The following is a 14,944-nucleotide window of genomic DNA, read 5'->3' as shown; positions in this document are numbered from 1 at the left end:
TTCTAGGAGCCTGTTTAAGCTTATATAACGACTTAACTAACTTGCACACTTTTGTTTCATATTTTTAATAATAACACCGAGGTAATATAAACATCCTCGAACCATACAAAAACGCATTATTTACGTTAGTTGATACAACGACCAACCCTATTCAACAGCAAGACTAATCACAGACCTAACAATGACCATTTTTTTTGCCTGTACTGGAATTTTTGTGCTAGTTTTTTATTAGATTTTTTTTGTTGTATTTTGAGAAAAAAAAAATACGGTGTCACATGTTATCTTCACACTTCTATTTATAAGGACCAAAATTTTATAGTATCAAAATACCCTTTATTCCTACTTAGTGTAACATGTCAGTTTTCAATTACTTTAATAAACAATGTTGCAGGAGGAAACCATGGTACTCTCAAGATTTCGGATGAGTGATATATCGAAGGCCACAGAAAGGTTCTCTGAAAGATTCCTCATCGGGTTTCATGAATATGGCAAGGTGTATAAAGCAGAACTTGATGATTTTGAAAATAAAAGTTCATTGCCATTTAAAGAGAAAAATGACGGTAAATGGCAAAAGAGACGCACCAGTGTAGCTATAAAATGCTTTTCTAGTAGCGTAGATGTAAAGCAAAGGTTCTTTTCTGAAATTGTAATGCGCACTAGTTATAAGCATCCCAACATAGTCTCTCTTCTAGGCTTTTGTGATGAAGGTGATGAGCTTATCCTTGTTTATGAACATGCCTCTAACAATAGCCTCCACAACTATGTGAAAAATGTTGATAAGATGGGTAATCTTACATGGAGGCAACGTCTACACATGTGCCTCGGTATTGCACATGGACTCAATCGCCTTCACACCAAGATGGGTAGCCAACAAAGGACAATCCATGGAGACATTAGAAGTGCCAACATTTTGTTAGGAAAGAATTTGGAGCCGAAGATTGCTTACTTTGGGATCTCAAAATTTCACTTAGCATATCAAGAGGAAAGCAGTAGACAAGTTTATTGGGATCCCGAATTTGAAAAATCATCATTAATAAAAAAAGAATCAGACATTTACTCCTTCGGGGTTACACTATTTGAGATCTTTTGTGGGACGTTGGCAAATGATCCCTATTACACAATTGCAGATCCTAAAGGTCTTGTACCCTATGCATGGAGCCACTTCAATAATAAAAGCATACAGAAATTGATAGATCCTAAACTTTTTAAAAAAGCAATTGATGATGACATTTTGACTTCAAATATTAGAGGACCAAATCTAGATTCTGTAGACACATTTTTGAAAATTGCCTATCAATGTGTGAAAGAAACTCAAGCCAAGCGTCCGTCAATGGAAACCCTCATCAAGCAACTTGAGATAGCATTAGACTTTCAAGTAAGTCAATATTTCGGAAGTATACCATTCTCTCTTCTATTCAGATTCTAAATCACTATTAGAATGTCTTATGCTTAACCATTATCAATCTAAGGGAAATGTGGGATTTATTTACAAGTTTTTATTCGGAATAACTAGAACTTTAGATGTATCCTATTACGTTATATACATTAATTTATAATACATACATTTAATCGATCTTTAGTTTGTAGATTTATTCAATTATTGGGCTTGCTAGAATAACAAGAAAGCTATTGATATAACATATAAATTCTAGACTATTGATTAGCAAGATTTCTATCCATCTGTTTAACCTATTATTTTAACTTTCAGAATGTATATTGTGTACGTTGAGTCCGGAAGCAAGTAGTTACAATGATTAAAAGATCACGTGCTCACTTTTTTTGTGTCTTATATCGAAATAGATCCTTGGAGTACATGTGCATATGCGTATTTGAAAACCCAAAAACCATTTGTTCCTCCACTTTCTAAGAATGGAGAACGATAGAAAGGAAAAACTATAGAATTAAAGAGGTCATGCAGATGCTATGAGTTTTATACATCTAAATTCAAAAGAAAGTGTAGGTCCCTTTTCGCGGAGGATTACGAACCTAAACCTTGTTATACAAACCTACTAGCGAGTGCGGAATCCAAGCTAGCAAGCAAACCGAGTTAGTAGCAAGTAGAGAAACAAACACACAAGTTCACCGATTAACACAACTTGTATTAATGCAATGAGGGTTCGGTTACAAGCTCAATGTTTACAGAAATCTTCTATAAACTCTCTAAGTGTGTGTGTGTGAGTCCTGGACAGAATGCTCTCAAAGCTCTCTATCTCTCGAATGTGCAAATGGCAGAACTTCAGAACTCTCCCACACTCAACACATGCATGGGTATATATACCCAGCCCATGAAGTCTTGATCGAAGGATCTGATAGATGGTCCGAAGGATCATCTATCGATCATAGTTCACACGAAAGATCAGCATGGACCTCGAAGGATCATCCTTCGAGGTCTGATGGTCGAACCATGGTCGAACCATATCTTTCGATCACCTCGAAGGATCAGGTGTATCCTTCGAGGCTATCCTTCGATCAGAACATCTTTCAACTGTTGTCCAAGTCAAACCGGAGGATGGTTGACTTGGTCAACTTACAACACTTCAAAGGACATCGTACATACAGACCGAATACAGACAAAGTACAGACACAAGTGCACCAACAAACTCCCCCTTGGCTGTAGCTTTGTCTTTATCTTCTATAGTTGCAGACTCGTCTCGAACTTCGACGGTCTTTGGTCTTCGAGTTATCAAAACTCTGATGTCCTTTCAAGTCTTCAATGTCGGAGGATCTTCAAAGTCTTCACTTCTTGAAAGCAGAGAGTGTATCAACAAACTACCCGTATCATGTAGGAAGTGTGTTGACAAACTCCCCCTTAACATAAGCTCCCCCTTGAGTTATGCTCGTGAAAAGACTTTATCTTTATGAAGTGAGATCCTTGTGGTGTTGATGATGGCCAGCTGCAACTCGATCATCTTCATCTTTTGAGCGCCTTCTCGTCGTGTCTTCATTCCAATGCTTGTCATCGACTATGTTCTCCCAGCCTTTAGAATCTGCACATGCAAGAAATCTAAACGCGTAATGAGAACAACTGCTTGGAATATAGTATAAACAAATGACACACGAATGACCATGTCATAATCAAACACCGTCCGACAGTTTGAAAGTTTAATATATTTGCCAATTTTAGTTCTTAACTTTCAAACATGCAAATTTTTGACCGTTTATGAAGATTTAGTCAGTTCGGTTTTCAGTCAGGTTTCAGGTAACGAAGACTTGAGCTCCAACATCGTACGATCGAAAATAAAGCAGAAATAAAATCTTTTTGGCTTTTATAAAGTTTACATTAAAACACACCTAAAATCTTTTTGGTATTTTTGAAAGTAAAAGACAACAATTTAAAATCCTTTGAGTGTTATCAAACGACATCACCGCTAATGTCGTGCTGATATGCACCAAACGACGAAACTGTTTAAAAGAAAACAATAATAGTTAAGCAGTAAATAAATAAATATATACAAACATTCTTTTTGCGAGTTTCGAGGGTAAGAGAATCATATCAGTGTACGGTCATGCCAAAACACTCTTGTTGTTCAGTTAGTTAACATTAAGATAAGCATCCTATAACAATTATCGGTATTGTTGTCCACTTAAGCTCAACTTATCAGATGTAATCATGTTTAGAGGATACGTTAATGTATGATTTATACTTACCGACCGGTGTTCATCCACATCACGACACATTCCCGTATCAAGGTATGCACGAGAGTTCATCTTACCGGTGAGTATACCGATTATCATCTGTTTGACCGTATAAATTGTGAGATACTCACTTATTTTGATTTGAAAACAAGCCCTATGTGATATAATCACTTATTGATGAGGAACTTGATTTTCGTATGCATGAGGGCACAGGTGCAAGTCCGTGAACAGGTCAGTACTTCCGTACAGCAGAGAGACGAACTTGACACCCGGATAAATGTGATATTTTTATCACTTATTTGATATGGACATGTGATTGTTTATCACTTATTGAGGACGAATGCAGTATGCAATATGTACACGTATGTATAGTATCATGGAAGATCTAGACTTGCGTCCCCGTTATTTTTCGGTAAAAGATACAACCATGATACCCAGATGATAAGCAGCATAAAGACCGAATATCTCAGAACCTCGGCAATCTATCAAACGAAATTTCGGTACTAAGACCATATGCCAATGAATGGTTCCCACCTGGTCTTCAGTCGATTAAAATTTATATCACCCTGCACACTTTAAAATGATTGTGAGCCTACCGATACATCTTATATAGAGCTGCTTATCGTTTTTCATTTAAGGTTTAAAGAGGTTTGGATAGACCACTGATGTACTATCATTTTCTCTTTTGCTCGCCAGGAAACTCATTTTTGTTTTTCTATTGTTTTTGTGTTTTTGAAATTTTTCGATGTTTTTGGATTTTCTGATTTTTGGATTTACTCCCCCTAAAATCAATAAACTAAGATAAATTTAAAAAAAAACACACAAAGATATTTACAAAAATGATTTTCCGATGTTGGTTTTACTCTTGCTTGACCTTAATGCCGTTTACCAATAATAAAAAGTCAAATCTTGATTTGTCAAAAGCTTTGGTAAATAAGTCGGCACGTTGGTCATCGGTGTGGACCTTAACAACATCGATTAGCCTTTTCTCAAAGCAATCACGTATGAAGTGATATTTGATTTCGATGTGTTTGGTCTTTGAATGCTGCACAGGATTTCTAGTGATATCTAAAGCAGCAGAATTATCAACGTAAATAGGAGTAGTTAGGAATTCAAAACCGTAGTCCCGCATTTGTTGTTGGATCCAAAGAACTTGGGAGCAACAACTTGAGGCAGCAATGTATTCAGCTTCGCATGTTGATGTAGCTACACACGTCTGCTTCTTGCACTGCCATGTGACTAGGCGATTTCCTAAGAACTGACATCCAGCCGTTGTGGACTTGCCGTCGATTTTGCATCCGCCAAAATCAGAATCACTGAAAGCTACCAATTCAAAGTTATTATCCCTAGGGTACCACAGACCGGTGTCAGGGTACGCCTTCAAATAACGAAAAATCCTTTTAACAGCAGCAAGATGTGAGGCCTTCGGGTTAACTTGATATCTGGCAAGCAGGCACGTTGGGTACATTATGTCTGGCCTTGATGCTGTGAGGTACATAAGAGATCCGATCATAGCGCGATAGATTGAAGGGCTAACAGCTTCTCCCTTCAAGTCTGGAGTAATTCCGTGATTAGTTGGCAATGGGGTACCAATGGGCGTTGCATCAGACATCTGGAACCGGCTCAAGATGTCACCAACATATTTAGTCTGATGGATGAATATCCCAGACTCCGTTTGTTGTACTTGTAGGCCCAAGAAGAAGGTCATTTCCCCCATAGCACTCATCTCGAATTTATCCTGCATAATGCGCTCGAATTCCCTACACAAGACATCATTAGTAGAACCAAAAATAATGTCATCAACGTATACCTGTACCAGAAGAAGATCTCCATCTTGTTCCTTGATGAAAAGAGTACAGTCGATAAGACCTCTACGAAAACCGTTCTCCAGCAGATAGTGTGATAAGGTTGCATACCAAGCTCGTGGTGCTTGATGAAGACCATAAAGAGCTTTGTTGAGCAACCAAACCCGATCGGGATGGATAGGATCTTCAAAACCTGGAGGCTGTTCGACGTACACCTCTTCTTCAACCACACCATGTAAAAATGCACTTTTCACGTCCATCTGATAGACCTTGAATCCTTTGAAGGACGCATAGGCTAGAAAGATTCGAATTGCTTCGAGACGTGCAACAGGTGCATAGACTTCGTTGTAGTCGATCCCTTCAATCTGACGAAAACCTTGAACGACTAAACGAGCTTTGTTTCGGATAACAACTCCGCGGTCATCCTTTTTGCATTTGAAAACCCAACGGGTACCAATCTTCTTGTATCCAGCAGGTTTCTCTACTAGTTTCCAGACACCCAGCTTCTGGAATTGTTGCAGTTCTTCCTGCATTGCTTCAACCCAAGCGTTATCTTTCAAGGCTTCTTTCCATGTTCTTGGTTCTTCCTGTGAGACATAACACGCGAAAGACCAATCGTTTTGTTGCCCGGATTCTCGAATAGCTGCATACAAGCCTGCATTGTTGTTGTTTCGCAACATGTTTCTTGTTTGTACGCCACTTTGCACATTTCCAATGATGTTTTGTTGAGGATGGGTATTATGAATCCTTGTTTCTGGATTATCTGGAACTGGAACATTTATACCCAGGTTGTTAAGATTAAGATCAACAACCAATTCAAGACCCGGAATTGACGAAGAGGATGATGCAGTAGTCTCAGCTGTTCGATGTGTATCCACTGGAGGAGTACCCTCTGAAGTACCATGAACTGCTGTTGTAGGAGCTTCTTGATCTGCATCTAGAAATTCATCATCCTCTGAAGATTCGTTCAATTCGTTTGCATCATGAAAATCCTCATTGTTGAGAGTATTGTTGTTCACCGAAGAAGATGGTTCTTGATTCACAAGAATCGGACGAACCACCGGTGAAACTGTTGCATTGTCACTCTCGAAAAACATCCTAGCCGCAGCATTTTCTTCAGCGGCTTCAACATTGATCGAATTGAAAAAGTCATCATACTCAAACATCCAAGGTTGACCTGGATTTTTGACTGGCAATGTGTGCCTTTGTACTCTGACCTCAGACCATTCCTCGACCCTTTTAGTCTCTAGATTCCAGACTCGTAAGTTAGGGGTGGCATACCCAAGAAAGTATCCATCAATTGCTCTTGCCCCAAACTTTCCATTAGGATCGATGATTGTGCATGGAGCTCCAAACGGTTCGAGATAAGACAAATCTGGTTTCCGTTTTTGAAGAAGCTCAAAGCAGGTCTTGTTGTGCCTTTTGACTGTAAGGACTCTGTTCAATGTGTAACATGCAGAGGCCACAGCTTCAGTCCAGAATGGAATGGGCAACTGTGACTCTACCAACATTGTCCTAGCAGTCTCGATCAATGTGCGGTTCTTACGTTCAGCGACACCATTCTGTTGAGGAGTATAAGCTGCACTAAACTCATGAAGAATACCCTTTGAAGTGCAGAACTCCGCCATGGAATGATTTTTAAATTCAGTACCATTGTCGCTACGTATCCGCCTAACCTTCAACTTATACAAATTCTCAATCTGAATGATCAAGTTTTTGATAATACCAAAGGTTTCACTCTTGTGTGCCATGAACGCAACCCAAGAAAATCTTGAATAATCATCAGTAACCACGAGGCAGTATTGATCACCCCGAATACTCTTGTGCTTGACAGGACCGAACAAATCCATGTGCAAACGCTCAAGAGGAACTGCCACTGTGTTGATCTTCTTTGTAGGGTGCTTCTTCTTTGTTTGTTTTCCTTTCTGGCACGAAACACAAACGTCTTGAAGATGAAAATTTTTGAGGGGAACACCATTCACCAATTCATTTGAAACCAAATGATTCATTTTTCGTAAGTGAATGTGACCCATTCGTCTGTGCCAAGAGATAGTGTCTTTTTCTGTGGCTTTAGAAACGAAACATGTTGCTTGTGCAGACGTAGTAATAGCTTGGCTCATGTCAAGGACGTACAAATCATTTATCCTTGGAGCCGACAAGAGAATCCATTCTTTTGGAATTTTGAAGCCGGGTTTCAGCACATAACATCCATTAGCATCAAAGTGTACTGAAAATTTCTTGTCACAAATTTGAGAAACACTAAGAAGATTGTGATCAAGTTGTTGCACAAAATTGATCTTGTCAAAGCTGACAATCCCGTTAGATATCATTCCTTCACCCGTTATATATCCACCTTTATCTCCAGCAAAAGCAACATAACCTCCTCTAATAGATTTAACGTCGTAGAGAAGCTTCATGTCGCCCGTCATGTGCCTGGATGCCCCACTATCAACAATCCAATGACTACTGATAGTTCCTCCTGAAGCACCCTGCACATGAACTCAAATGAATTAGTTGGAGATGGGGACCCAAGCCATTGTGGTCTTGGGTCTTCCATTTTCATCAATGACAATAACTTCTTGTCTTTGATGGTTGGTGAATTGTGATGGTCCCCCTGATTCAGTAACCGTTTTTGGTTTCCAAGTCTGTTTGGTTTCACCAGTGTTTTTCTTTAAAAGTTTAACTTCTTGATGATTTGAAGTTTTAGAATTGTCTGGTTTTACAACAACAGATTGTTTTTGAACCGCATCGGTTTTAATCGCTTTTTCTATCTTTTTGACCTGTTGGCGTTTCTGTTTCTTTTCCCTTTCTTTTACAAGGCGGGGATCTTGTTTTGTGGAAACAGTTGGCTTACGGTCAGTTTTGCCACGGGGATCATCAACCTTTCCTTTTTGTTTATGAAGATATGGACAATTACGAATAATATGTCCAATGGTTCCACACTCAAAACATGATCTTCGTTCTACAAACCCCGAAGAATCATGTGATCGTCTAGCCGATGATGTTGAACTTTGTGAACCCGAGGTACTAGGTTTTGAACTGCTTGGTTCATTTCTTTTCTCGACAATAGCTTTCTTGACAAAATCTAAGTTAGATTGATTTTCAAACTTTTCAATTTTGTCTGTTCCCGTCGATTTCACAAAGTTAACATTCTTCTTCTTCTTTTGGTTCGGCTTCTTGTTAGATTGAGCCGGTGTTTTACCTTTGGGTTTGGTGTGATTTTGCTGTGTTGGCACTGTTGGCAATTTCTTGTTGCCAAATTGCTTTCGAATTTCAGCCTTTGGAATAGGAGGACACTGTGTAACTGTAACTTTAGGTCCTGCCTTTCCCAAGAACTTACTCGTCGAATTCTCAAAGACTTTGCAGATTAAGGATTGATTAACATTCTTAATGGGAAAATCTTTGTCTGAGTAAATTTTATCATCACCAACTAGAGTGTACAGCAAATTCACACTCTCCGACTCCTTCTCAGACGAGGACTCAGTTGCAACAGTCTTAGCGGGTTTGACAGGGGGATCACATAGAATGTGATTCTCAAGAGGTATGTCCTCATTTTTGACTACCGCATCAGACTTTGCTGGGACAGTATCGTCAGATTCATCATCAGACGAATCAGCATCCTCAATCACAACTGGAGGATCTTGATTCTGTTCAGCACTCACAAATGTATCTGCTGACACATCTGAATCTGAGGATACTTCCTTTTGGTATCCGAGTCCTGCAGCAAACTCCTTAACATCTAGAGGCACAGAAGGTTCAAAGAAAACCCTGTCCTCTTCATCAGGCATGGCATCATAATTATGTCTCACTGGTGGTGGACACTTCTTGTAGCCTATGCATGTGACATCTCTCTTTTCCTTCTGAACGTCAATGATGTGATCTAACACATAGCTAGAACTCAAATAACTGTCTAGCTTGAGTTGGATCGCATCACTTTCGGTTTTCACACAAGCCATCTCCTTTTGCATACTCTCAAGGCGAGATATATACAAATTAATATCAGTTTGTTTTCTTGAAACCATTTTAGTCAGTTCAGTTTTATCTTTCTTTAATGTTTCAATTACTGACTTAAATTCCTTTTCATGGTTTTCATAAAACATGTTGGCTTCTGTGCATTTAGAGAGATCCACAGTCAGCTTCTGATTGTGAATGAATGTCACATCATATTTCTCTTGCAAAGCGTCATGCTTACTTTGCAAGTCACTCAAATTCTCATTCACAGTAGTATGTTTGTCTTGCAAGTCAAACAAACTAGCTTGTAAAGCATCATGTTTGCCTTGCAACTCAGACATACTTTTCTCCATATCAGCACATCTAGCATGCAACCTAACACATTCATCACAATTAACAGCAGTGGGTTCATCGACACATACCTGACTTGATGAACCGTCGACATTAGCCATAAAGGCTGAATGGAGAGAAGACGAAGTATAAGCAGCTTGATCCACCAGAATAGATCTTCTTTGAGTTTCTGCTGCAGCTTCCTCCAAAAGTTCATCAATATCTGCATCGATTGCTGCATTCGATGTCTCACCCACATAATCATCACCAGAATTGGATGATTCTTCATCAGCACTCCTGCTATAACCCGAAGAGTCTTCATCTTCAGACGATTCACCACCACTTGCAGAAGATTCTCTACCACTGGTGTGAACCAACTCTTTCACAATTTTGTAGGTCCCTTTTCTCGGAGGATCGAGAACAAACCTAAACCTTGTTATACTAACCCACTAGCGAGTGCGGAATCCAAGCTAGCGGGCAAACCGGGATGATGCAAGAACAAACACAAGAACACACAAAGTTCACCGATTAACACCACTGTATTAATACGTATGAAGGTTTACGGTTACAAGCACAATGTTTACAATCTTGTTTGCAAACTCTCTAAAGTGTGTGTGTGTGTGTGTTTTCCAGCAGAGTTTCTCTAACTCTCCAAATGTGCATCTCTAACACTAACACACTGCATGGGTATTTATACCCATACATAACAGGTCTTGGTCGAAGGATCGATAGATGGTCCGAAGGATCATCTGTCGATGACAATGTGTCCGAAAGATCAGCATGGACATCGAAGGATCATCCTTCGATGCCTAATGGTCGAACCATGGTCGAACCATATCTTTCGAGCACCTCGAAGGATTAGCAGTATCCTTCGAGGCTATCCTTCGATCCAGACAACATCATGTTGTCCAAGTCAAACTAGGAGGATAGTTGACTTGGTCAACTTACAGACTGATTTAGGACATCGTTTACATACAGACCGAATACAGACAAAGTACAGACACAAGTGCACCAACAAACTCCCCCTTGGCTGTAGCTTTGTCTTTATCTTGTCTTTATCTTCTATAGATGTAGACTTGTCTCGAACTTCGACAGTCTTTGGTCTTCGAGTTTCCAAAACTCTGATGTCCTTTCAAGTCTTCATGGTCGGAGGATCTTCAAAGTCTTCACGTCTTGAAAGCAGAGAGTGTATCAACAAACTACCCGTATCATGTAGGCAGTGTGTTAACAAACTCCCCCTTAACATAAGCTCCCCCTTGAGTTATGCTCGTGAAATACTTTAACTTTATGAAGTGAGATCCTTGTGGTGTTGATGATAGCCAGCGGCAACTCGATCATCTTCATCTTTTAAGTGCCTTCTCGTCGTGTCTTCATTCCAAAGCTTGTCATCGACCATGTTCTCCTAGCCTTTAGAATCTGCACATGCAAGAAATCTAAACGCGTAATGAGAACAACTGCTTGGAACATAGTATGAGCAAATGACACACGAATGACCATGTCACAATCAAGCACCGTCCGACAGTTTGAAAGTTTAATAAATTTTTCAAATTTTAAATTCTAACTTTCAAAACATGCAAATTTCGACCGTTTATGAAGATTTAGTCAGTTTGGTTTTCGTTCAGGTTTCAGGCAACGAAGACTTGAGCTCCAACATCGTACGATCGAAAATAAAGCAGAAATAAAATCTTTTTGGCTTTTATAAAGTTTATATTAAAACACAGATTTTAGGTGTGTTTTTGAAATTAAAAGACAACAATTTAATATCCTTTGAGTGTTATCAAACGACATCACCGCTAATGTCGTGCTGATATGCACCAAACGACGAAACTGTTTAAAAGAAAAACAATAAAAGTTAAGCAGTAAATAAATATATACAGACATTCTTTTTTGCGAGTTTCGAGGGTAAGAGAATCATATCAGTGTACGGTCATGCCAAAACACTCTTGTTGTTCAGTTAGTTAACATTAAGATAAGCATCCTATAACAATTATCGGTATTGTTATCCACTTAAGCTCAACTTATCAGATGTAATCATGTTTAGAGGATACGTTAATGTATGGTTTATACTTACCAACCGGTGTTCATCCACATCACGACACATTCCCGTATCAAGGTATGCACGAGAGTTCATCTTACCGGTGAGTATACCGATTATCATCTGTTTGACCGTATAAAATTGTGAGATACTCACTTATTTTGATTTAAAAAACAAGCCCTATGTGATATAATCACTTATTGATGAGGAACTTGAATTTCATATGCATGAGGGCACAGGTGCAAGTCCGTGAACAGGTCAGTACTTCCGTACAGCAGAGAGACGAACTTGACACCCGGATAAATGTGATATTTTATCACTTATTTGATTTGGACATGTGATTGTTTATCACTTATTGAGGTCGAATGCAGTATGCAATATGTACACGTATGTATAGTATCATGGAAGATCTAGACTTGCGTCCCCGTTATTTTTCGGTAAAAGATACAACCATGATACCCAGATGATAAGCAGCATAAGGACCGAATATCTCAGAACCTCGGCAATCTATCAAACGAAATTTCGGTACTAAGACCATATGCCAATGAATGGTTCCCACCTGGTCTTCAGTCGATTAAGATTTATATCACCCTGCACACTTTAAAGTGATTGTGAGCCTACCGATACATCTTATATAGAGCTGCTTATCGTTTTGCATTTAAGGTTTAAAGAGGTTTGGATAGACCACTGATGTACTATCATTTTCTCTTTTGCTCGCCAGGAAACTCATTTTTGTTTTTCTATTGTTTTTGTGTTTTTGAAATTTTTCAATGTTTTTGTATTTTCCGATTTTTGGATTTACTCCCCCTAAAATCAACAAACTAAGATAAATTTAAAAACACACGAAGATATTTACAAAAATGATTTTCCGATGTCGGTTTACTCTTGCTTGACCTTAATGCCATTTACCAATAATAAGAAGTCAAATCTAGATTTGTCAAAAGCTTTGGTAAATAAGTCGGCACGTTGGTCATCGGTGTGGACCTTAACAACATCGATTAGCCTTTTCTCAAAGCAGTCACGTATGAAGTGATATTTGATTTCGATGTGTTTGGTCTTTGAATGCTGCACAGGATTTTTAGTGATATCTAAAGCAGCAGAATTATCAACGTATATAGGAGTAGTTAGGAATTCAAAACCGTAGTCCCGCAATTGTTGTTGGATCCAAAGAACTTGTGAACAACAACTTGAGGCAGCAATGTATTCAGCTTCGCATGTTGATGTAGCTACACACGTCTGCTTCTTGCACTGCCATGTGACTAGGCGATTTCCTAAAAACTGACATCCAGCCGTTGTGGATTTGCCGTCGATTTTACATCCGCCAAAATCAGAATCACTGAATGCGACCAAGTCAAAGTTATTATCCCTAGGATACCACAGACCGGTGTCTGGATAAGCCTTCAAATAACGAAAAATCCTTTTGACAGCTGCAAGATGTGAGGCCTTCGGGTTAACTTGATATCTGGCAAGCAGGCACGTTGGGTACATTATATCTGGCCTTGATGCTGTGAGGTACATAAGGGATCCGATCATCGCGCGATAGTATGAAGGGCTAACAGGTTCACCCTTCAAGTCAGGAGTTATTCCATGATTAGTTGGCAATGGGGTACCAATGGGCGTTGCATCGGACATCTGGAACCGGCTCAAGATGTCACCAACATATTTAGTCTGATGAATGAATATCCCAGACTCCGTTTGTTGCACTTGTAGGCCCAAAAAGAAATTCATTTCCCCCATAGCACTCATCTCGAACTTATCCTGCATGATGCGCTCGAAATTCCTACACAAAACATCATTAGTAGAACCAAAAATAATATCATCAACATATACCTGTACCAGAAGAAGATCTCCATCTTGTTCTTTGATGAAGAGAGTACAATCGATAAGACCTCTTCGAAAACCGTTCTCCAACAGATATGTAGATAGGGTTGCATACCAAGCTCGTGGCGCTTGATGAAGACCATATAGAGCTTTGTTGAGCAACCAAACCCGATCGGGATGAACAGGATCTTCAAAACCTGGAGGCTGTTCGACATATACCTCTTCTTCAACCACACCATGTAAAAATGCACTTTTGACGTCCATCTGGTAAACTTTGAATCCTTTGAATGATGCATAAGCCAGAAAGATCCGAATAGCTTCCAGACGTGCAACTGGTGCATAGACTTCGTTGTAGTCGATCCCCTCTATCTGACGAAAACCTTGAACGACTAAACGAGCTTTGTTTCGAATAACCACTCCACGGTCGTCTTTCTTGCATTTGAAGACCCATCGAGTGCCAATCTTCTTATAATTCTCAGGCTTTTCAACAAGCTTCCAAACACCCAGCTTGTGAAATTGCTGTAATTCTTCCTGCATGGCCTCAACCCAAGCACTGTCTTTCAATGCTTCTTTCCACGACTTTGGTTCTTCTTGTGACACATAACACGCGAAGGACCAGTCATTTTGTTGACCAGATTCTCTTATAGCTGAATACAAACCAGCATTCCGGTTGTTTCTCAGCTGATTACGCGTCTGCACCCCGCGATGGACATCTCCTATGATATTCTGCTGGGGATGGGTATCGTGAATCCGCATTTCAGGATTATCTGGCACACGTGCATTGATACCCAAATTGTTCAGATTAAGATCAACAACCAACTCCACACCAGGAATGTGGTTAGAAGTGGATGCATTCCCTTCAGCAGTATCTATATTCTGCGTATGAGGTGTATCCCCAGAGGCACCTTGAACAGGAGCAGCTGGAGCTGAAGATCCTTCGGCTGCATCATGATATTCATCATCTTCAGAAGAGTCATTATAATCAGCAGCATCTTCATAAACCTCATTTTGAACCATATTGTTGACTGACGTAGAAGCTTGAGGGTCAACAACAATAGGTCTAACCAATGGCGAGACAGCAGCGTTGTCACTTTCCAACAACATTCGAGCCGCTGCTGATTCTTCGTCAAAGGTTGGCAGATTGAAGGAGTCAAAAAGCCCATCATAATCGAACATCCACGGATCACCCGGAGCCCTAACAGGACTCGTGTACCTTTGAACCCTAACTTCACTCCATAGCTCAATCTTTTTGGTAGCTAGATTCCAAACACGAAAATTCGGAGTTGCATATCCAAGGAAGAAACCCTCGATAGCTCGTGCACCAAACTTTCCATCCGGTTCAATCATAGTACAAGGAGCACCAAAC

The 14,944-nt window shown here is 39.7% G+C and overlaps 1 protein-coding gene across 1 annotated transcript; it reads left to right on the top strand.

Annotated features, from left to right (window-relative positions):
* Positions 1 to 400: 400 nt before the first annotated feature.
* Positions 401 to 1,426, top strand: LOC118484243 (probable receptor-like protein kinase At2g39360). The gene has a single exon (XM_035980245.1). It carries the CDS (start codon positions 401 to 403, stop codon positions 1,424 to 1,426), a length of 1,026 nt encoding a protein of 341 aa, XP_035836138.1.
* Positions 1,427 to 14,944: the final 13,518 nt, after the last annotated feature.

The sequence above is a fragment of the Helianthus annuus genome, chromosome 11 (genome assembly GCF_002127325.2).
Source record: "Helianthus annuus cultivar XRQ/B chromosome 11, HanXRQr2.0-SUNRISE, whole genome shotgun sequence".
In the NCBI taxonomy this organism is placed as follows: domain Eukaryota; kingdom Viridiplantae; phylum Streptophyta; class Magnoliopsida; order Asterales; family Asteraceae; genus Helianthus; species Helianthus annuus.
The sequence above is the reverse complement of the archived record's forward strand: the minus strand, read 5'-3'. Positions and strand labels throughout refer to the sequence as shown.